At 36.2% G+C, this 24,394-nt stretch overlaps 2 protein-coding genes across 5 annotated transcripts; one reads left to right on the top strand and one right to left on the bottom strand.

Annotated features, from left to right (window-relative positions):
• Positions 1–22: 22 nt before the first annotated feature.
• acss2 (acyl-CoA synthetase short chain family member 2) lies at positions 23–20,596 on the bottom strand. Of its 3 annotated transcripts, none has more exons than XM_046869630.1 (19): positions 19,798–20,596; positions 19,150–19,345; positions 17,541–17,632; positions 17,326–17,429; positions 14,575–14,647; positions 11,853–11,928; positions 11,583–11,697; positions 10,609–10,656; positions 8,839–8,976; positions 8,452–8,622; positions 8,096–8,229; positions 6,523–6,655; positions 5,705–5,761; positions 5,472–5,552; positions 4,562–4,670; positions 4,175–4,243; positions 3,901–4,077; positions 1,511–1,585; positions 23–1,415 (listed from the first exon to the last, which is right to left on the bottom strand). In XM_046869630.1, the coding sequence occupies exons 1-19, from the start codon at positions 19,922–19,924 to the stop codon at positions 1,288–1,290; spliced, it is 2,103 nt and encodes a 700-aa protein (XP_046725586.1). In that variant the 5' UTR covers positions 19,925–20,596; the 3' UTR covers positions 23–1,287. The 3 variants fall into 3 exon arrangements, with proteins under 3 accessions (XP_046725586.1, XP_046725588.1, XP_046725589.1); XM_046869632.1 differs by having other exon boundaries at positions 10,609–10,653; XM_046869633.1 differs by lacking the exon at positions 10,609–10,656.
• A 350-nt stretch (positions 20,597–20,946) lies between these two features.
• Positions 20,947–23,396, top strand: rps21 (ribosomal protein S21). 2 transcript variants are annotated; one of them, XM_046869639.1, is made up of 6 exons: positions 20,947–21,103; positions 21,613–21,693; positions 21,795–21,858; positions 22,240–22,311; positions 22,615–22,670; positions 23,021–23,396. In XM_046869639.1, the coding sequence occupies exons 2-6, from the start codon at positions 21,644–21,646 to the stop codon at positions 23,028–23,030; spliced, it is 252 nt and encodes an 83-aa protein (XP_046725595.1). In that variant the 5' UTR covers positions 20,947–21,103; positions 21,613–21,643; the 3' UTR covers positions 23,031–23,396. The 2 variants fall into 2 exon arrangements, with proteins under 2 accessions (XP_046725595.1, XP_046725596.1); XM_046869640.1 differs by lacking the exon at positions 23,021–23,396 and having other exon boundaries at positions 22,615–22,674.
• The last annotated feature ends 998 nt before the right edge of the window (positions 23,397–24,394 follow it).

Raw genomic sequence — 24,394 nt, 5'->3', positions numbered from 1 at the left:
GGTAGAAGAAAACAGACAAAAATGTTACTCAATCTGTATTTTATTTCACTCACACTGGTTTAACTGCCCAAATATGTTGATTACAACATAATGCCGAGCATAGAAAGGGTGAATATAGACAACCACCAGATAAAAGAACATTAAATATTTTTTTCCTGGTATGAGACACAGCAAATATCGGACCCTCTGTGGAATAGCATTCTTAAAACTAGTCACAATAACTAATCCTGAGCTAAATAAAGATAAGAAGAAATGTAGCAAAACAATTACCAAAACCTGCTTTCATTTAAAAATGTAATAATTTCAGGTTAAGCTTGAAAATGTGGATCGAGTTTGAGGTATTTGACAGTATATCCAAAGCACCTCATAACCTCACTGTCTACACCTGGTGTGTATTTAACTTTCTGGCAAATTTACAAATTGGCATCATATCCAAGATACTACTCTGATATGACAACAGTTTCCTCATGTAGGCGGGAAAAAAGCATTTACAGAAATGCCGAATGGTTTATAGAGACCGCCATTCCAGCAACAAACACTAATAAATGATCAAGTTCTTAAAGATTACTGAATCAGCATTTTGATATGAAATATTAACGATCCAGTTTAATGAGAATCAGGTCCTACAACTTTTAGACACAAAATTAAAAGATTATGGTAGAACATTTAGATCACTGCAAATATTGATACAGTTTTAATGCGGTATAGGGGATTTTAGTACCTAATGGTAATGATTATAACCTCAAGTAAAGATACACTAAGTGTCAGGATTGTTAAATTCTGATAACAGCTAAAGTTAGAGGTATGATATTAACATTTGGTACATTAGTCTTACATAAAAAGAGACTGTTGGCTCTAATTGTAAAACCACCTGATACAACATGAAATTCAGAATCTTCTTGGGATCACACATCAGTTCAACATTGGCACATGAAAATAATTTCTGGCATATAAAAACAAGCTATGATCGAGTACATTAAATACAAAAAGTACTTAATTATAATATGTGCCTGAAGTATTTGGGAAAAAAGTGTAATCAGACATTTAACTGGCAAATAAAATCAAAAGAGGGAAAATGGTTATCACAAAAAAAACAAAAAAAAAAAACAAACAAAAAAACTAATATACAAACGAGTCCAGTAAAAATTCTCTTTTCGGTTCATAGAGTTTGAAAAATTGCAGTATATTTCATACATCATTATCTCTGGTTACCTTCCATTAAGATTGCTATACATTCATGTAACCTATCTGCCCTGAAGTGAAAGTTTTAATGGAGTCTCCTAATGTTCAGACAGTAGTACAGCAACGATGCTCAAACAGCTGATCAATAACTGTACTGTCTGCTAAAGTAGACACGTCTCCTAAATCCTTCTGGTTAGATGCAATCTTCCGTAGCAAACGCCGCATTATTTTACCTGTGGATTTTACGGAGAAAGTCAGCTTTTAAGAACTAAAACAGAAATTATCCAAATTTAAGACACACATGCAGCCTAAAGGATTTTTCTGGTACCTGATCTGGTTTTGGGAAGCCCAGGAGCATTCTGTATGTAGTCAGGCGTAGCTATAGCACCAATCTTCTCCCTCACTGTTTTTTCAAAACACAAAAAGGGTCATACAATGTCAATTCCACTAAACATTAAAAAGTTGGTTACATCAGTGTCTTCAAACGACTTATAAATTGAAAAAACTGGCAGGAACAATAATTAAGGGGTATCAAATTTCCTAAACAAAAATAAAGTTTGCTCCACTTTTCAATAGCTTTTACTTTAATGGTTCAAAAACAAAACAAAACAAAAAACTGTGCCCTGGTCAGAACTCTTTTTTTTTTTTCTTAAAGATACCGAATCATTTCTAAGCTGCTTCTATATTATTATCAGTAACATGGGCCTTTACTTGAGTTCAAAAAAATTAAGTATTCTGTTAGTATTCAGATGCTAACTGAAAGGTCAGCGTTGTAGCCATACACTTTAAATCTGTGATTGCCTCAGGTTCCTATTCTTAGCTGACAGGAGTGGAACCCATAGAGCACATGTGCCAGACTTGTACATCTGGCCCGATGTACAATTACATCTGGCACGTGAGATGATTTTATAAAGATCTATTATTATTGTTATTAATGTCCCGGCGATATGAAGCACTGATAACACAAACTACAGATCCCATAATGCAGCGCTTCAGCTGCCTAACCGAACGCTAGACCACCTGGGAACATTCCAGCGTCAATCAAGTCGAGCTTCTGTTGATGTATTTAACCCTATTGTAAAGTTATTGTGAAACAGCGCCTCACAGTGGTGAAGAGAAAGATGGATTCTGAAAACAGAGCCTTTCAAAACCGATGGGATTCTGAGTAGATGTTTACTGACACTGGCGGTAAACACGTGTGTCTTATTAGTGGAGCGAATGTGGCTGTCATTAAGGAATTGAATCAAAGACAAATGACAAGAGACAAAACATGAGAAGCTGAAAAACCTGAATGCAGAGCAGAAGATACAGAAAGTAGAAGAGTTCAAGAAGAATCTGACATTACAGAAGACGTTTTTCACCAGAGCAAAATCACAAAGTGAAGCTGGTGTGAAAACAGAGGAGAAATCAGTCACATCAGCCGGTTATTTCCCGAGGAAGAGTTTCTGAAGAGCTGCATGTTCATATTTCTAACTTGTATAATTTTGCAGGATATATTTTTATGATGAGCAAAATATTTTAAGTTATTTAAAGTTTAAGTTGATTTATTCTGGAATAATATTCCTGTCTGTTTTTATTCATATTTATGTTAAAAAAAACATTAAGTTTTAGTTTGTTCAATAAATGTTTGTCCTGTTCGGCCTGCGACCTAAAGTGTGCTTTGAGTTTTGGCCCCCTGTGCAATTGAGTTTGACACCCCTGCGATAGAGTCTTCCGCTGCTACAACACATACAGCTCAAGGTTTGATATTTTGTGCAATATTTTCTGCTCGCCACTGTTCCAAAGAGTAATAATTTGAGTTACCATATCCTCAAAACCCTGCTTAATTCACAATCATACATTGGTCAGGGGCCTATTTCTAGGTTTGGACCTTGTAGGCTAAAGATCAGCGTTTTTATTGTGGATGGTACCACACTCTCACCACTAAAGATGTAGACCTTGAATAGCCTTAAGAGAGCAACTGCTGAGAACAGTTTACACTCCAATCTCGATCAGTGACCATGGGATTTGAACTTCAGTACAATAATCAGACTTTAAGCTTTTAACACTCAAACAAGGCTAATATTTCTTTAAACACACTTAGCAATGCTCGATTTTATACGAATCAGTTTTGGTACAGAAATTATTTATTTCCACAATACCCAGTATCACCTAGAAGAGGATGAGCACCATTTTGAGTTTGGTTTCTCTCAAGGTTTCTTCCTCGTGTCACCTTGTTATAAAACTTCCTGACAATGTCTTTTGTTAAAAGAACTATACAAATAAAATTAATTAAAGTTAATCTCTTGTGAAAACTGATGGCAGTACAGCTTCTGCAGAGTTTTACAAGGCCAGGAAGTTAAGACTTGCCCATCGATATCCAAACCAACACAAGCTAATATACGTTTAGTCAGAAAGCATCACCAAAATATGACATTTAAAACAACTTTGAAAGAATTCATCTGGGGCCAGGGTTTTGCCAGGAACACACTATTTAAATGTCATAAAAAAGGTTTTTGCTTCCAATAATCTATTCCATAATACATGACAGTGGTTCCAAAATGCTGCCTGATCAACTAATTATTAATCCCTCAACGAGGTCAGCCAGTTATTTTACATTTGCAAAAAAAGGGGGTCAAGCAGGAAACCAGAATATGCATTAAAGGGTCTTTTGGCTGTAAAAATTCTACTAAAATACAGACCTATACTGAGATCATACACGCAAGCACAAAAACATACCCAGCTTCTTGAGCTCAGCCTCCAGGGTGGCAGTATAGTTGATGCCATCATTGAGAGTAACAAAGCAGTATAGGCTTTCTCCTTTAACAGGGTGTGGTGTTCCTACTACAGCTGCCTCAGCAACTGCCTCGTGCTCCACCAGTGCAGATTCCACCTCTGAAGTGCTTAGCAAATGACCTGTGGAAAATTTCATATAATTCTTAAACTATTATTAAACACTAGAAAACTAAATATTGAGGGCAGCAAAGGAAATGTGGTCCTTATCGTCACTTACCAGAAACATTCAGCATGTCATCAATCCTGCCTGTGATCCAGTAGTACCCATCTTTATCCCTGCGGCAACCTAAAAACAATGAGAAATGGAGGGGGAAAAAAAAGAAAAAAAGGAAAAATTAAGCAACATATTTGCACCTGAAAGTTAAAAATGTACACAGGAGCAAGTGTAGGACTAATGTTGAATTCACTAATTCCTTTATACTTATTATTGGAAGTAATAGGCCATAGAGTAAGCGACAAATAATAGCTTAAATGGTTCAGGGAGCCATGCACACTCAGAATGTCATGGAACCACCAGAAAAACTAGTAGTATTGTATTGTTGGACACTGTAAAACTCAATCAACCACCCATGTGGTTCTAGACAAATGCTAATGTACAAATTACCATCTCCAGTTACATAGTAGCCAGGAAATTTTTTAAAGTAGGTAGTCTCAAATCGCTGGTGGTTCCTGTACACGGTCCTCATCATCCCAGGCCAGGGCTGTTTAAATACCTAAAGAGAAGAAAATATATTTGTAAACTGGCATAGATTGTTAGTTTAGCATTATAACATGCCTTATTACAATATTAATATCACCTTGGATTGCACATCAGTAATACACTACTGGGCTAATTCGTTAAAAAAAAAAAAAGGTTTTGGTGGAACAACACAATCTGCAGAAAGGTAAAGGGCACCAGAACATAAATAAGAAGGTCATTTAATATTATTAGATTTAAAAATAAATAAATAAACCACAGATTAGCATTTTGAATCATTCGTAATAAGAATACATTACTATTGCTATGCAATTTCTTATCCAGTAGTCCTGGCAGGTTAGCAGGATGAAAAGACATTACATACACACATATTTTTCAAAATACGTTTCATGTCAATTCTAGTGTGAGTCAATTGCAACAAGAAAGCAAGTAAACCAAACATGGTGTGTGCTTTGCGTTGCAAGAAGCACTTTTTTTGCAGATGTTGTTAACTTTGAGTAATGGGACTGAACAGTGAAGTGTCCTGCAGAAATGCCTGTAGCTCAATTTTTTTTTTCCTTTGCCTTTCCTATACTTAAAACACTGATATACAGTCTGTAACATAATAACAAATCAGTTGTGCACTTTTGGAAAAAAAACTATTGTTGAGCAAGTATTCACGTTTTCTAAAAATAATTCATGTCAGCTGTCTACAGTTCCTGTGAACATTCTTATCAAAAATAAGCAGGAATAGCAGTTGAATGTAAATTTGATCTACATACAATTACAATCAGTTGTTGTGAAGGAGTACACATGATAAAACATTCATTATTCTCACCAGGTAACCTTCATTTGGTCCCTCTAGTTCCTCTCCTGACTCATTCAGTATGGCAGGAACAACCCCAAAAAAAGGAAACGTCTAGAGACAAAAAAATATGTCTTAACCAAAATCACGAGATGTAAAGTTAACATTGATTAATAAAACAATTAATTATTATTCTTTTTTTTTTTTACATTTTTTTTTAGACCCATTAGTATTAGATGACTATGACAGAAGCTAGAAACACTCACTGCAGATCCTGGTTTGAGCGGAGTGGCTGCTGGAAGAGGTGTTAACACATGTCCTCCCTAAAAAGAACAAACATTTAGAGTGTAAACAAACATGGAGTTAATACTGAATTAAGTCTAGTGCCAACTTGTAAGGTCCAGTGTCTAAGCATTGTCTAAATGAAACCATAAGCAGGCCATGATCCAATATAAGTTCAATCAAACCCAAAATGACTAACAGAATCAGCTACAGAAACTGGGACACCAGTTTGTAATCAGATGTGTTGGTACAAACTTAAAAACATCATCCTTATCATTACAACACATTCATTATTTTACTCTTTAAAATGTGTACTTTTTACTCTACAAAATGTAGTGATCACAGACTGAATAAACACGTTTTTGATAATTTACATTATGGATTTAATGTAATTATTTAATGAATTATTAATTAAAGAATGAGGGTAATTTGAATTGAGTAAAGGAAGATATTAGATCTGTAACTAATACTAGTACTATACACTGTAATGTAATAAACAAGTAACAAAAAACAAGGACTGTCATATTTACAAGCTCTTAGTTGACCATCTCTTAGACCATCTAAATAAATGCTAAATAATATTAGCAGTTTGATGAAAGTACATCTGACATGTAAATAAAATGCTAAAGAATAACGTTTAAACAATACAATTTGCTCTTTCGCATTCAGTATTTTCAATCTTCTGTAGTCGAGCTCTTAAAAGCAATTAGGATTTTGCTAAATAAATTTTTTCCCCCTAAATCTGATTCAAAATGACTATGAATGTACTTAATTCCTGTTCATAAAAAAAGTATCTGCCTACTGTCTCAGTCTGCCAGAAGGTGTCCACAATGGGGCATCTCTTTTCCCCAACTACAGTGTAGTACCACAGCCAAGCTTCAGGATTAATAGGTTCCCCCACTGTACCCAAGATTTTCAAAGAGCTCCGCTTATACCTGAAAACACACACACACACACACACACACACACACACACACACACACACACTTACTGTTGCAGTCCACAGCTTGGATCACACACTTAATATCCTTAGGATGATCTTTCAATGATATAATCATTAGTGCTGTGAATACAGTCAAATGTAACTCTAACCAAAATAAATGCTCTGTGTGTGTGTGTGTGTGTGTGTGTGTGTGTGTGTGTGTGTGTGTGTGTAAATTTGGCTGTAAATGTACATGTACTGTACTGTAAACTTAACAAAAATTGTAAATTACTTGTCATAAAAGTTTCTTTTACTACTTTGAATGTATAATACTATAATAAAATAGTTTTTCAAACATTCTCGTGAACTATCGGATTTTACTCTTGGTACGGATCCAAAAGAAAAGTCGCGAACTATCGAGGTCGCGATTGTCAAGGTCACGAGTATCGAGGTTCCACTGTATACATTTGCATATGAGAGAGAGAGACATCATTTTTTCTACTTAGACTCTAATCAAGTCTAATCAAATAATAATTGTTACATGCTCAAATCTAGGATGTAGATATGAATTTCATTTTACATTTTTATTTTCTATCCATAAATAATTTCCGAATTATTAACAAAAAGCAATGTGCGTTTTGTCTGAATAAAAAATAAATAAATAAATGGTTACAAAAATGTTTAATACTGTAAAACAAAATGTAATACAGGTTCACCATAACTAAGGCATTCTGGGAAATCTTTCTTGAGCTTTTGGATTATAGCAGTGCTTTAATAACAGTTCAAATGTGGTCATATAACAGTTTAATGTGTGTCAGTCATTGTGATTCAGAGCCATCAGGCCACCACTATGCTCTCTATATATTTCATAGGTGGGTAGATTGAGGTCAGGGAACCAACCCCAGCCATTAGGGTTGCACAAGCCTTAGTGCCGGTCCCAAGCCCGGATACATGGGGAGGGTTGCGTTAGGAAGGGCATCCAGCGTAAAAACATGTGCCAAATCAAACATGCGGATGATCCGCTGTGGCGACCCCTAACGGGAGAAGCCGAAAGAAAGAAAGAAAAGTGGGTAGATTGAGACCTCTGGTGTTTAAGTGGTGCAATTGCATTTGATGCTGATTTCAATTATATCAACCACACATCCCCACACTGCACATCGCAAAATCTGTGCTTTTCATTCAATATCCCCCTATAAAAAAAAAAAAAAAAATAAGAAAACAGCCAAATGACAAATGTGCAGAAAACACAGACACTAATATTACCCCACAGCAGCCTTTTGAGTCTGTATTTCCCCGCCTTGATACAATGGCAGTTTCCAGTGTGCTGAACATGCTAATTTTTACATGTGACTTTTTAGCAGCTTGCCTAAGCAAACAGATTCAAATATTCTAAGCATTATTAGAGTATGTGAGGTGTAAAAAAACAAGAATTTCGCTGTAACAAAAGACTTACTTGTGGACTGGCTCGCTGCCGTACTTCATGAGGAGTCTGATGGCTGTGGGTGCTGTGTAAAACTTGGAGACGTTGTATTTATCCACGATCTCCCACATTCTGCTAACATCAGGATAAGTGGGCAGGCCTTCAAACTATCAGCAAAGATTAAAAAAGCTGAATGAAATGTTCTGAAAATCATTCACGCATATAAATAAAAATGTAGGTCAATTAGGTTTTTCTTGCCAATCAGTGAAATTAGGCTGGTAAATAGCAGTTCGATTTTCTTTTCCTAAATAAAACAAAGCAGGTCTTAACTGCACCAAATATTCCAAATTTCTTATGAAATATACAGTTTGTTTAGCTTTTCCCCTCACCAGGACACTGGTGGCCCCATTAGCCAATGGACCGTAGGTGATGTAGGAGTGACCTGTAATCCAGCCTATGTCTGCTGTGCACCAGTAAATATCATCAGCATGGTAGTCAAACACCATCTTAAATGTTAGGGCAGTGTAAAGCATGTAGCCACTGACAGTGTGCAGCACACCCTGGAAAAAGGGGGAAAAACACTTAATTTGAATTTCATTTATACATCACTTTTGTCACTGTGACAGAAATCTTTATGTAGATTTATAGATAGGCCACTAATAAGCAAAGACAAGAGACCAGAATGCAACTCCCTGAGACAACAAGATGAAAAAACCTGTGAGATTATGTTCAATACTAAACATTCAGGACCAATATAAGGATTGTTCACAGCATACCTTTGGTTTGCCAGTGGAACCGCTGGTGTAAAGGATAAAGAGAGGGTCCTCAGAGTCACACCACACTGGCTCACACTCATCCGATGCTTCATCCATCAGAGTGTGCCAGCATACATCCACTTCTGGGTTCCAGGGCACCTGAGCCAACCAAAATCCATGAAACAGAGAAACGCATGATTAGTTATGTTGTTCGGTGAATTTCTCTGATTGAATATGCTTTGAAATGCTGGTCTAGGTGTTCCGCTCCAAGGATGACCAGCACAAATCATTCTCATACCAGGCCCACATAACTCTACTCAACTACATGCAATGTGGAATATATGAACAAACATTTCATAAATCAAGAAAAGAGAAAATTCCAAGTAAAATTAGTGACACACTATTTAAGAACTACTACACTTAGCAGGACTTTAGAAACACAAGCAGAAGCATCAGGGTGGTTGGATCAGTTCCAGCATGCACGTCAGGGGCTGAGAGCCGGAAACACAGAACCATAGAAAGTACATAATATTTAATAAAATGGAACTAAATTGCATGTTAGCTTAATAAATAGAGCACAATCTATCACATGAGACAGCAGGCAAAGGAATAAGTAGCAAGCTTTAGCAATTTTCTATCCAGATGTTAATCGTTCTGTGGTAACTACTGTGTTTCCAGACCCATTTCCCCTTATACTTTGATCCAAGAGTTGTTTAACTCCCATATTAAAGAGTAAGGCTACAGAAAAACTAATCCTCCAGGGGGAGGTAGTAGCTTAGTGTTCAAAGCAGTCAACTTTGGAAAAGTCAGAAGGACATGAGCTCAAATCCCAGCCCCACCAAGCCACTCCTTGGCCCCTGAGCAAGGTCCTTAGCTGCTCATTTTTTTTTAGAATGAGATAAATGTAAGTCGCTGTAGACAAGGACATCTGCCAAATGCCATAAATGTAAAAATGGGTAAAAAATGTATTAAGATCTGATCAGGTTAAAATATATGCTCAAACTATATGGTATCTGTCTAGACACTTTTACTATGTCATAGCCATTTAATATTCTATATATTATTCTATATATTGCTTTAATAGCTGCCTCCAGCCTCTTTCATATCCCTGACCTTGCATTCAAGAACCATGGGGGATGCCGGGGGACCTACACACTCAACTACACTACACCACCACAAAGGCATGACTAAAATGATAGTCGTTAGCTATTTAACTGCTTGTGAAATAGCACCAGATAAATAGAGCTACTGGTACTTACACGGACATTTAGCACTCATACATGTAATAATGTTTGATGAGTTAAATTTCAAAACCAGCTTGCTGCTTCCAGCCATTTTACCTGTCTCCAAGGCTGAAAAACCCAGCAAAGAATTGCTATGAGCATAAAGGCGTACGCACACAAAACAATAGTGACTAACATGTGTCTCATGTCTGGGACACAAAGTATTCCAGTAAGAAAACTGCAACTGAAAGCTCGTTTTTGAGAGACAGGATTGCTTTCCAGACCATGTGATCATCAGGTTTCAGAATTGGTACTCAATAAATACTGTTATTCTATTTAAAGTGTCGTCAGAAATTTGTATTTTACAGCTATCTATTTAATGTAGGAAAAGTGTACCAAGTCTGAAATGTGTGTAAATGTGTATGAGCAGGTGCATTTACACAGACACACTGTGTTAGAGTGTGAACACTGATGCAGGTCTTGAACGTTATGGTCTCCAGGGAATGGGGACAAACAAGTGTTAAAGAAAGAAAAAAATGAGTTAAACAGAGGGAGGGCTTTGAAATACCTTGGGGATCGGACGAACCTTCCTTACTTTTTCTTTCTGCTTCTTCTGCTAAAAGGGTGGGGGAGGAAGTGAAAGTAATTTATTTGAATAAATATGGCAACACTGCACTGTAGGTGAAGACATTTAACTCCGTACTGCTGGAACACACAATTATATCTGATATTACCAAAGTTTTAGAGACGAAAAACACTGGAATAATTAAAGAGATGCTGTCAGGGATTCTTTCTGTTAAAATCTTGTTCATTGATTGACTGTTGCATTTTTTTTTTTACATTTTACAGGCTCCGGTGCATTTCCAAATGTGTGCCTACATACTCAATCATGTGTACATTTCATTAATAACCTTCATTTTAAATACATTTGTTATAGCAGTACTCAGTAGATTACAACAATTAGGGATAAACTGAACACAACAGCACCAACGGTTATTATTGCAACTATATGTGCTGTGGTCCATCCTGAAATGCAGAACATTATGCAGGGAAATTGATCAAGGCAAAAATAATATTAATAATAATAATCACTTGGAAATTATTTTGTATCATAAAAATGGACATAAAACAAATCTTAGACTATTACAAGTTAAGACATTTTTTATCATTTAAATTTTAGGGTGAATTACACTAATAATTCATAAATACTATTAATTAAAAAATAATGTGCTTATATACATTATAGATTGATGAAGATCGAATATCAGAAGCAAGCATCCAATATATTCGGAATAGGTTTTAAGATCAACCAATAAATAACATACATATACAAAAACAATATCAAATGGTAACAAACATAAAACATAAATAAACAGGCTTTAGATGTTCAGATGCAAACTCAACAAAAAAAACTAAGCACGAATCATGACAGTATTTGGACAAATTAATAAATAAATAAACACATACTGGGACAACATTTTAGGAATAAAATTGCAATGAACACAAATTGGTTAATAGACAAAAGCTAGAGTTAGAGTTCACCTGCAGGTCAGGGCATAAGCGCTTTGCTGGGGGCGACATGGAGCCTGGTGACGAGGCCTCTGGTTCCTCCTTTGATAAGTGTTTCAGTACAATGCAACGATCTACAGGAAAAGACCTGACACACACACACACACACACACACACACACACACACACACACACACACACACACACACACACACACACACACACACACACACACACTGTATTTAAGACAGTGAGCTAAATATTTGACTCTTTTAAATTTGGTGTGCTTTATGTATAGCTTACTTGGCTCGACATTTTTGCAGCGCTTCCTCAGCAATAACCTTAAGATTTATAAGCTTATCCCCTCTGTAAAAGCCATCTGAGAGAGTAACATAAAAAAAAATATAAAAGGATTATCTACATTTTATGTTGGTGCTTGGACTTTAAGGAATAAAATTATGCAATCAAACTCCTTGAACAGTAGTATATAATTGACAGTTTTATGTACCACTAGATTAAAGTTGACATTTTATTAGACAATTATATACAGTAATACAATATAACAAAAGAAGCCTCTGGGGGAGTTTTATGATCTAGTGTTGCTTCAGATGTTCAGGACAAAGTTCAGAAATATTATGTGGCTAAACCTACCGGAGAAAAACCCCCAAAAAAACTTAAGGACGTAAAAATCATCTGGTCCTTAGCAGGGCTTAAAATAAGTTAAATACAGTCTTCAAAACTTGACACATTACACCGTTCATGATTTATAGAACAAAAATCCATCCAAAATGGAAGATCCATGTGCAAAAATCTAAGTACACTATACCCTGTATCAGCAAGGTAATAGTTTAATCTGACATTAGCAAGTGTGACCACCTCTATAGAGGTTTTAACTGGGGCTGCAACAACTAATCAATGAAATCGATAATGAAATTTGTTAACGAATGCTGTTATCGATTAGTTGGGCTGCTCAAGTTATGAGTTAGCGTGACGGTAGGATCACACAGCCACTTGAAAAAGCAGGAAAAAGTAATGGGAGCATTTGATATTAAAATTTATATGAATGTAACTTCGGGACAGTCACACTGGATCTGTTCGGTCGTGACTCGTTAGCATCAGGTTGCTCAATCACCTTGTTAGATACATAGTGGTGGATTAAAAAAAACCCATAAAAACCGATGTGAACAAACAATTTAAAAGCAGCAAATAACAGCAGCAATAAACAGTAAATATTTGGTCGCTGTTGTGTTTTTACAGCAAATGATTATGCATTTTTACACCAATGCACGTTTATCCTTTTTCTTTTTTTTCAATCAGGCCTGTTAGCATGCAGCGTTTCTCTATTCCATACTCTATTTTTATAGCATTTGTCTGCTACAACAGTAACTTCTCTGTTTTCAAACATGATTTACTTCATTCAAATGCTTGTTTTCAATGTGTGCAAATTTAAATCATGCGTGTATCATTTAAATATTATGCAAAATTAAATCACATATTCTAAATGCTTAAATCTGACCATCAATCTGGGAGGGGTTATAAGCCCATTTTCAAACTATTTTAAGTCTACAGTGGTTTTTTGTAAGTTTGGATTATTCGCAAGTGGAAAACATTCAAGAAAATTACCAATCTTCCCAGTAGACTCTACAGCAAATTCACTCAAAGACCGAAATTCTGAAAAATTGCAAAAATACCAAGAACTACTTAAAAGACCTTACAGGCCTCAGTGAGCATGGTAGATGTTAAAGCTCAAAACAGCACAATTTAAAAATAAAAGTAAGAAAGTAAATAAAAATCTTTTTGGATGGCTTGCCAGGAGAAAACCCATTCTCTCTAAAAGGAAGATAGCAGCGTGGATTAAATTAGCAAAGTTGCGTCTGAACAAACCACAGGATTTCTGTAACAATATCTTGTGGAGAGATAAGACCAAATAAGATATCTCTGGCCATAATGCATAGTGCCACATTTGGAAAAACAAAACAAAAAAACAAAACACAGCATAACAGAACACACACCTCATGGCTATGGTCGAGCACACTGGTGAAGGGGTGATGATTCAGGCTTGTTTTGTAGCCACAAGATCTAGGCAACATGCAGCCATTAAATTGGCCTCTGAATACAAATGAATTCTAGAGTCAAATGTAAAGCCATCGCTCACACAGCTAAAGCTAAACCAAAAGCACACAAGCAAATCTATACCAGACTGGATGGAAAAAAAAAAACCATTTAAAGTGTTGCAATGACCAAGTTCAGACCTCAACCCTATTGAAATGTTGTGGCAGTATTTTGAGAGCGTGAATAAACAAATGCCTGCAAAAGTCAAATAACTAAAACCATGTTGTAAAGAAGACTGAGCAAAATCACGTAAGAGACTGAAATTCATACAAAACACAATTACATCAAGATATTGCTGCTAAAGCTGGTTCTGTCAGCTACTAAATCATAATGTGTACTTGGTGTTTCCATACGTTTTTTTCCATTTTGGCTTGATTTTTGTAATAGTAAATAATGACACAGTGTAATATGTCCCCTGTTGCTGTTAATCTGAGGTTGTATTTGTAATTCTTAGACCTGATAAGGACAAGATGATTTTTATGATGTTCTGATATGCAAGAAGCAGAGGGTGTACTTTCATTTTGCACATGACTGTGTGTGTGAAAAATATAACTAGCTACAAGTTTATCATATAATTATATAGTTTATTATATAGTTATATAAAAACCCATGTAGCAATCAAAGAATACTAGTCATGTTTAGAATGGATCGAAAAACAACAGTTTATTTATTGATATATTTTTTTATAATCGTAAACCTGTTGGACAATAATACCTATTGCCAATTTACAGAAAGACAAATAAATCTATATGATTGTACACTGTCAGAATCTGGTGGTACACAGCTTTAAAATGTATTTCATTTTTAATGTTTAACTTCCTATCAGTGAGTAAATGTCACAGCTGCTTTTGACTTGGTGAATTTCATTAGTAAATGATAACCAGATTGAAGTTTAAAATTAATCCATTCTTACCAGATGTAATCAGCAGACAACACTGAGAATCCATTATTCTTTCACTGAGCGATTCAGATGAAAAGCCTGCAAACTAGAGCATGACACACATGCATGAGAAAATTAATACACATCCTATTTAAAATGTTACTAAATGCAGGGTGCATGTTGAAAGTTCTCCCAAAACAGAAAAATCTATCCGTTTTTAACAAGAAGTTGAAAAGATTTATGGGGCTTTTGTAACGAAAATATATAAATTTCACTTACAACTCTTGAACAACATGCCCTGTGGAACTTCACTTGCATCAGATACACTGACTAAAACAAACTAACCATTCCAGAGCAATAATGTCTTTCCAAAAAATCTGTAACCTCTAGCCACATAATCTTGAATACTAAAAATTTTTTCTCTGTGATAAAGCTGAGTCAGTGCTTCGGAGAATCAAAATAAGGTCCTTAAAGCAGCATTTCATTATACTACCTATATGGATTTCTTTATATATTTCTTTTAATAATAATGAATAATCATTTAAAATGGCAAAAATTTTTAATAAAAAATACAAGAAAGCCTAAATATGCACAGCACACAAATAGTTAAACCTAACTTTTTTTTTTTTACTGAAATTAAATACAATTTTAACTGTTTTATATTTTGTGGTCTGTGTTTACAGATATACTACAGCACCAATTGCAAAAAAAAAAGTTGGAACGCTGTGCAAAATGTCAATAAAAACAGAATGTAATAATTTGCAAATCTCATAAATCGTTATTTTATTCATAATAAAACAAACAAACAAAAATAATTAAATGTTTTAAGTGAGCTAAGCTGTTTAAGCTCTTAGCTGCTTAACAGTTCTGGGTGTCCTTTGTTGTATTTTTTGCTTAATCGTGTGTCAAATGTTTTCAAATAGTGAAAGGTCTAGACTGCAAACAGGCCATTTCAGCACTCAGACTCTTCTATTACGAAGTCATGCTGTTGTAATAGATGCAGTACACAGTTAGTATTGTCTTGCACTGATATGCAAGGCCTTCTCTGAAGACTGAAAGTTTCTGGATTAAAGTATGTGTTATTCTAAAATATGTATATACCATTCAGCATTAATGGAGCCTTCCCAAATGTGCAAGCTGCACATTCCACAGGCACTAATGCACTCCCATACCATCAGAAATACAGCTTTTTGAACTAAGCGCTGATAACGAGATGATCCTTCTAGTCTGAAGGACATGTTGTCCATAGTTTCCAAAAGCTAAAGTTTTCCACTTTGCCTCATTATATTTTGAATAAGCTTTGGCCCAAAGATACCGTAATAGCAGCATTTCTGGTTCATCGTCACATATAGCTATCAAGAAACACCATAGAGGATAACAATGTTTCTGGATCATGTTTACGCATACCTTCTTTTTTTTTATGATAGATTTGCATTTGTGGATTACATGGCAAACTGTTTTCACAGACAATGATTTCTGGAGGTGTTAATGAGCCCATGCAGTGATTTCCATTACAGAATCATGACTGTTTTAAATGCAGTGCTGACTGAGGGCCTAAAGATCACAGGCATCCAATATAGATTTTCACCCTTGTTCTTTGTGCACACAGAGATTTCTCCATAATCTTTAAAACTGTAAATAGTGAGATACTCAACTGCTTTGCAATTTTATGCTGAGGAATAATATTTAGAAATTGTTCCACAGTTGGTGAAGCTCTGCCATCTTTACTTCTGAGAGACTCTGCCTCTCTGGGATATACATTTCCTCACTTTAAAGATTTTATGTTTTTTCTATTGTTAATAAAATATGGGTTTATGAGATTTGCAAATCATTGCACTCTGTTTTTATTTACATTTTCCATTTTAGACCCCAACTTTTTTGGGTTATTTATTTCTTCTTCTTCCTTCGGCTGCTTTCGTTAGGGGTCACTACAGCAGATCATCTGTCTCCATACTACTCTGTAGTCTACATCTGCCTCTTTCAAACCTGAAAACTACCTGCACGTCTCCTCTCACCACATTCATAAATTCCTTCTTGGTTTTATTATTTTCCTCCTTCCTGGTGGCTCCATCCTCAGCATTCTCCTACCGAGTCCCTCCTCTGCACATGTCCAAACCCTCTCAATCGTGCCTCCCTTCAAACATCCTACATGTGCTGTCCCTCTAAAAAACTAATTTCTAATCCTGTCCATCCTCGTTACTCCCATTAAAATTCTCAAAAACGTTAGCTGCTACCTCCAGCTCCACCTCCTGTCTTTTACTTAATGCCACTGTCTCTAAACCATACAACATCGCGGGTCTCACCACAGTCCTATAAACTTTCCCTTTCACTCTTGCAGATACCCTTCTATCACAAATTAAATTGGGTTATATATTTGCAAGCCAGAAATCTAAATTTATATCTATACCCAGATTTCATGCTGAGATATATATACACACACTATATATAATAACATAATAGCATCAATTTTTAAAAGGCAACAGAATTAAAACGGATCTAAAAATCTCAACAGTCAACTTGTTTACCATAAACATGCTGAAAAACATGATGAAACATGCAGCTACTTCTTTTCTATGAAAATCATAAGCATTTTTGTGCGTTTTTTAAGAACTGTGAATGTTTGAGCCTGACAACTCTCCAAACGAGCTTCCGCAACCTGTCCTTTGATGAGCTACATAAAAGTAAAAGCAATAACTGAACACCTAATAATTAAATATTTTTAATAAATGTAAACAGAAATCAGCATTGTGCCTTTGTTTTTAAGAAACTACAGGATGAACATACCACAATCGAATGCACAGCTCCGATTCGGGCACAAGCCAACATGGCCACCACCAGTTCAATTACCATAGGCATATAGATGGAAACACGATCACCCTTCTTCACTCCTTCAGGACAAGAACAAATCATGACATTTTTCTAATATCCAAATTTCAATAATAATAATAATGAAAAATGTTTTTTTAAAATAATATTTAAATAAAAGGCTGCTGGTTCACCTTGTGACTTAAGAACGTTGGCAAACTTGCACACTTGGTGTAGTAGCTCTTTGTAGGTCACCATCTTCTCATCTCCAGGCTCATTTCCCTCCCTAAGTAAAATTCATAAACAAATAAAGCAACCCATTTACAACTAATACGTCCAAAACATATATTTGGACATTAATACATTTTGCATATACTATAAACATTTGTTCTATATTTTACTACTGCATCTGCGTATATAGATTTATCGTTTGTAGAATTATTAAACCTTCTGTTTACATTACGCTATAATCAACTGTGATATTTTACCAACAATAAAAAAAACATCTGCTCCATAAATAGTGGCTGCAAAAACAGCAAACGATAACTTTACAGCATGAAGCAGATGCCGATATCCAGAGACACTTATATTTTTATAATATATATATGTATTATAAAATACAATATTATTATTATATATATATTTTGATCCCACTTAAAAAAAAATACATCTTTATACTAGTTTACTAAACCAGGTATTAAGAGTACAGAGATATGGTACAAAACTGTAAACAAATGGACTCAAAGATTTACTTTAACTTCAGTGATCATTTCAGTGATTTACAGTATTTTATCAAAACTGTGCAGATTTTAAAACAGGTTTATTCGGTTCTTTCACCACACAGATAAGCCTTACTGGAATATCCAAAATGTGGCGTTTCATAATAACAACCGGATTCATTTTGGAAAATTAAGACATATAAAAACTGTGATAAGTCGGTGACTGGTTAATGAATCTGTGGCTTTAAAGGCTAAAAAAACTGTTTAGGCACTTCAAGAGAGATTCTGTACCACAATGATGCGTTCAACTGTTTCTTAAAAATAATTACCTTCAAAATACTTACTATAATGAGCAAAAACAGTATATTATTTAATATTTGTTCAAAACCTATTTTAATTTAGGATAGATAGATAGATAGATAGATAGATAGATAGATAGATAGATAGATAGATAGATAGATAGATAGATAGAAAGAATTTGGCTGGTATTTTGTTTACTGCTTCTTGAAAAACAACCAAAATTCTGTCTCTGCTGTTAAAATCCCAGATATCAAAAAATTTTTTACTAGATGTCCTATTAGGTAACAAAAGGCAAAACAATCCCAGTAACAACAACAACAAAAAAAGAATAATATCGGTGCCAATAGTAGGGATAATCGATGTGGGAAGAGTAATAAAAGGTGTAAACATTTGAGAAAATGCTCAATTTTAGACAAATGGTGTAATTTGTTTTGTTAAAATGAACAGAAATAAAATAAACTACAGGTCCTGCAGAAGGACAATGGAAATGGGCTGCATTTTTAGTATGGCATGAAAGAATTTCGTTCAACAGGATTTCCTGTTGCATCATTTCAAACTGTAACGCATTACTTTATATAAATTGGCTAAAGTTCGACAAAGGAGAATGGGAAATTGGACAATCAAATCCAGCCGATTCAGTAAACCACATATCAGAATGGCCTCTAATCTTTTATCTAACGTGCGGGTTATCAGCATTCTGAATGAGCAAACGAGATCTACAAAATTCTCAGTAGACACTACTAGGTTGTACAGACTGTGGTTTAAACAGATCACATAGACTGACCAGTAAAAAGCCACTTTGTCTCCCAGCTTCCTCTCATAAACATTGCGGTCCAGGACGTTGTAGCAGATGTTTGTGGTGGCTCCTTCCATGCACTTGATGTAAATTTCTCCATGGGTCACGTCGAAGTTGTAGTCTAGGAACTTGCCCGTCTGTTTGGACTTCCAGAAAAAATCTTTGGCCACATCTCTCCAAAACTCTAAAAAGAGACAGAAGCCTGTTTTACAAAGAAAATATGGTACTTCTGATAACAAGATTAAAAAAATATATCTCCTGGGTGCTATTGCGAGGACAGCACACCTCACACTGGATGCATAAGGTGGCAGATGTACGATCAGCCTTTTATTATAGTAAATAATTAAGTAATGGGAAGGAAACAAACACATGAATAGTGGGGGATCTGGGGTCCATGCATGTGTGTGTATTTTTTGTACATGCACGTATTTATGTATGCATGTATGTATGTATGCATGCATGTATGTATGTATGCATGTATGTATTTATGTATGCATGCATGCATGTATGTATGTCTGTATGTATGCATGCAAACACGCACACCAGGGGCAGTTACGCTTAGGGACTCTACCTTCGTGCATTGCATGCCTGGGTTTTGCATGCACATAAATAATAACAATAAAAACATATAGTTACCCTCTGGAGTATCGACTGATTTGTTGTAGAGCTCGGTGTATTTGCCGAAGCTGCAGACGTGCGCTTGTTTCTTCAGTTCCTCAGGCGCGTGCAGCGTCTCTTCCACAGGAACTTTCTCGGGCAGCATCGTAGCTGATAGGAAGCTAAAACACCCTCAGTACCAAACCCCAACACTGCGTCCTTTTCCCCTTTTCCTTCTGCCCGAAGCTCTGGGGTGAGTCTGATTAAAGAGTAAACCAGAAGTAGGCAGCAGCTGGTAAACTTCCCTCAGTCTCCTAGCTGAACGTTAACGTGCCCTACGTTAGTAACTTCCGCATGCAAACACTACTGACTTATACAACCAAACGTGTGATTGTTGAGCTCTCGGGACCTGGGAAAATCTGCTAACAAGAGTCAGGCTAAGGACGAGCTCGTCTTAGGAAAGATCCTTTCGCCAGCACGATGAGATTTAAACAATACACGAGCACAACACACTCCGCTCCCAGGTTATCTGATCTAACATTACGACTGGAGAAGTGGATCTGGGTCCTTTCCGTGCCCTTCTAGGATCGTCAAGCAGCTGCACTTGAGGCCGTTTTGTTTTGTTTTTCTGCTCTCCCAAATGAACCTGCCTATTGCACTTACCCTCGCAATTAATTTATCTCCTCGGAATAATGAGTTTTATGGCAATCGGCAATGCAAAACAACGTTTATTTAATACCCGATCGCGGAGATCGCATGCACATAAAAACCTTCCTGACGTCCTGACACAGTCCGGGCGAGCCACGCTCCGACAGAGGGACCAGACCCTATTCTACTACGAGTGCAAACTCAGCCAATCAGCATTCAGATCGCCGAAAATAAGGCGGGGGTTGAAGGCAAACCGTCAAATCGCAAGACACGTTTGAGGCAAGCTCATAAATATTAATTACGTAACCCAAAGACGCGTGAGCTGATTGGATAAAACCGCGATGTCGGTGCAAAGACTTTTCACTTGAATGATTTCAGCAGTAACACAAAGCACAGAATAAGACAAGTTTTTCGGGGTGAGAGCTAAAAATATCACCCATGCAACAGAAATGGTACAATCCGAGAACGAGATCAAGTTCATGAAGAATCTTATAGTGTTATTTTCCAGTGTTACAATCAGGAAGTCAGATTCAAAAAGCTCGGTGTTGACAGTAACAGCACCACACAGACACCAGGGGGCGCTAATTCGTGAGCCTGGGCAAATCTTATAACTCGTTGCTTGCTTCACGCGCTCGATCTACCTCAACGTCATTTCCTGATGCTTTCTTCCTTTTCCGTCAGCCGTTTGTGATCTGCGGTAAGAAGAAAACGTGCTCCATAATAAAAAATGCTTTATGCTCATTAATACTCCCTCTGTTTCATAGGTTTTCGGTTAGAATGTGCATGATAGATAAGTGTAATGAGAAATGTGTGTATAATCGCGGAACAGCCTTTTTAAAATCATGTCCTGGACTTTAAAAGATCCGGGCGGCGAGGAGACGATTTTCTGCCGTGCAGCAGCCATTAGCTTTAGCCTTAGCCTTAGCATACATTCTAGTTTTTATTAGCCGTGCCGAGTAACAGCTAGCTGGTGTTTATGATCAGTGTGTGTAAACGTCTATCCTGACTTGTAGTTACTGTCTAACGTTACTGCCTCCTGTGTGTGATGTAGCGTTCAGGTCTATGTGTAAGCGGTAGTTTAGCTGCCATCATTGGGCCCTTGAGCGAGACCCCTAACACCATCTGCTCTAAACCCAGACCCGAAAAGTAGTTCACACTGTTCTACTGTATATGCGACAAGTAAAAGCCTCTGTTTTCCCCCTTCAGAAAGCCTTGTAGGCTGTTACAAACCCTCACCATGCAAAACGACGCTGGAGAATTCGTGGATCTCTACGTGCCCCGTAAATGGTAAGTCATTTTTGAATGAATTTCATATCGTTCCTCGCAATCCACGTACAGCATTTATAGTGATAAGAGAGATTTCTAATATGAACCTTTTCCCTCTGCAGCTCTGCTAGCAACAGAATTATTGCTGCAAAGGACCATGCCTCCATCCAGATCAACATTGCTGAGGTAAACCTGCTTATCACTGTGTAAATCCTTAACTTCTTAAAACCAATGAGATGGACCTTTTTATTTGTGTTTATTTTAATCTAATTAATTCTTGCACTGCCTCAAATGTATAAAAAGTCAGAGGAATTGAATTAGATTTTCCTGAGGAAACGAATGAGGCCTTTCTGTAGGTTCCTGAAGAGATGCTGCATGTAATTTACTATTCACAAGCCACAGGATGCACACCAGCTTTATAAACCCCACGAGAACTCAAGTCTCAGTAACGTTTGAGAAATGTGTGTCCCAGGAGCTAATGAAATGTCTTTTCTGCTGTTCTATTTTAATAAAATTTGTGGTTAACTTACCCATTTGTTCTTTTCTATTTTCTTTAAATTTCCACAGCTGGACAAGGTCACAGGAAGGTTCAATGGTCAGTTCAAGACCTACGCCATCTGTGGTGCTATCCGTAGAATGGTAGGATGTATATTTAATCATGATTTCAGCATTGTCATGTATATTAAGTAGTCATAATAAAGTGAGTTGGATTTTTTATTTGGGCATCAGTTCATTACCATCACGGCAATTTTTTTCTTATTACACAAAATCGTCTCAGGTGCCCCAAAGTGAAATGTAGATACTGTAAAACTTTATTTATCTAGGCCTCAGAGTTTTGTTTTTGAGCCTAGAAAGCTATTAAGTGATGCAGTGCTTTGGATAAATGCCCACAGGTTTCAATAGAACAAGAACCTGATTTTAATGCTGCTGTTATATTCCCAGGGTGAAGCCGATGACTCTCTTTTGAGGCTGGCAAAGAATGACACCATTGTGTCAAAGTAAGTAACCACTTTGTGAAAATTTACATGTTTAAGTGAAACATTTATCTTTTTATTTTATTTTTTTATTATTATATTTTGTTTTTGGGGGGGTGCAGTTTGGAAATAATAAATGGTTATAAATCATCTTTCTGCAAATTTGTTTCCCATTGATTTTAATTCAATTTGGTCAGATTAAAATCTTGTGTATATATAAAATATATATTTTTAAGTTAATGAGTGAGCTTTTTAACTATTCATGCATTTGAATTCCATCTTTCCACTATCGGTCTCTTCCACCAAAGATAGCTTTTTGTTCTTTAAAACTCTGAACCATTGGAGTTTCTAACTACATCTTTTTCTTGTTGCAGGAACATTTAATTGAGGACACCTGGTGTTTCTTTGTAAAATAAAATGTGGAAAAAAAAATCTATGGCCCTTTTTTTTTTGTTGTTCCACTTACATGTAGAGCGTTGAACCAGATTGAGAGTTAAATTTTAATTAGTAAGCAAGATACATTTGAATAATCCTGCTCTGATACAGCAGCTCTTATTGCTTATTTAAGTGGTCCATGGCTTGTCAGAAGAAAATGAGTAGTCATGCCAATTTTGCTATAACTGTGGGAACACAAATCATTGGAAGACAATGATCAATATTTCCTCAGCATATTGGATTTTTTATGTTGTTAGAACTTTGCTTATTTTCTTTTTAGACCGATGTTTTTAATAAATATTACTTTCCACAGCATCCATGTACAAAAACTGCAAAGGCCTTTCTAACTTAACTGCTCTAAATGAGTTCTCACCTGATCTGAAGGAGTTTAAAACCTTCATGGTTATGCATTTTAGTTAGCAGTTTTAATTAATCGCCAAGTTTAATATTTGAATGTTTCAGGTTTTTATTAGTTTTTAAAGTTTAATGATGAACGAGATTGTAATCATTTCCCAACCCTGATTGGATTCAGTGTTTTCATGCTTCTAACACTTAGTCGAATTAGTTGTGTTGAAGGGGATGCAGTGTCTCTTCACTGATTTTAATGCACAAACTTTAGCACCACCAACTGTATCCTGATTATTCCAGATGCATGTATTATCTAGAATAAACAGGATAATCTTTGGTGCTGCTTGAGTTTTGTATCTTAAATCAATTTTGGGTAATGGGTTTCAAGTGCTCGTAAGGCCCTGACATTTATTTAGAAATGTAAAGTGTAATACATATTAATATATAATGTATGTATGTGTGGAAATATCCCTTTCTAAGGAAGTAGCTTATTTAGGTGTTCACTCGTTATTTAGAACAAATTTAACAACTGTTTTGGAGTCATGAACTCAATGGTAATGGCATGGTACCCAGCTTGCTGAACCAGACCTAGATGTGATTGTGGAGTCACCACATCAATACGGAGCAGCACTTGTGGAACGTGCCGGAATTCTGCTAGCTAAAAGATACATTTGGCACGAGTCTGAAAAAAATTAAATAAAAAAATCTCCAGTTTCAACATCTCACGGAAGTGTAGAAGCTCTGACCCGTTCCAGGATGTTCCCATAAGTCTAGCTGCCGAACAGGACCTGCTCAGAAAGTCCTGTACGGGAGACAGAGGAAGATCTGGAGGTCATGATGGCAGAACAAGAGAACATCTACAAAGCTGAATGTGCAGGAGATGTCCCTCAAACAGCTGTAATTATGCTCTCATGCGTCCTATAAATCAATACATTTTATTTAAAGGAACCTTTCAATGATCAGAC

Source organism: Silurus meridionalis, chromosome 16, assembly GCF_014805685.1.
Source record: "Silurus meridionalis isolate SWU-2019-XX chromosome 16, ASM1480568v1, whole genome shotgun sequence".
NCBI classification, from domain to species: Eukaryota; Metazoa; Chordata; class Actinopteri; order Siluriformes; family Siluridae; genus Silurus; species Silurus meridionalis.
The sequence above is the reverse complement of the archived record's forward strand: the minus strand, read 5'-3'. Positions and strand labels throughout refer to the sequence as shown.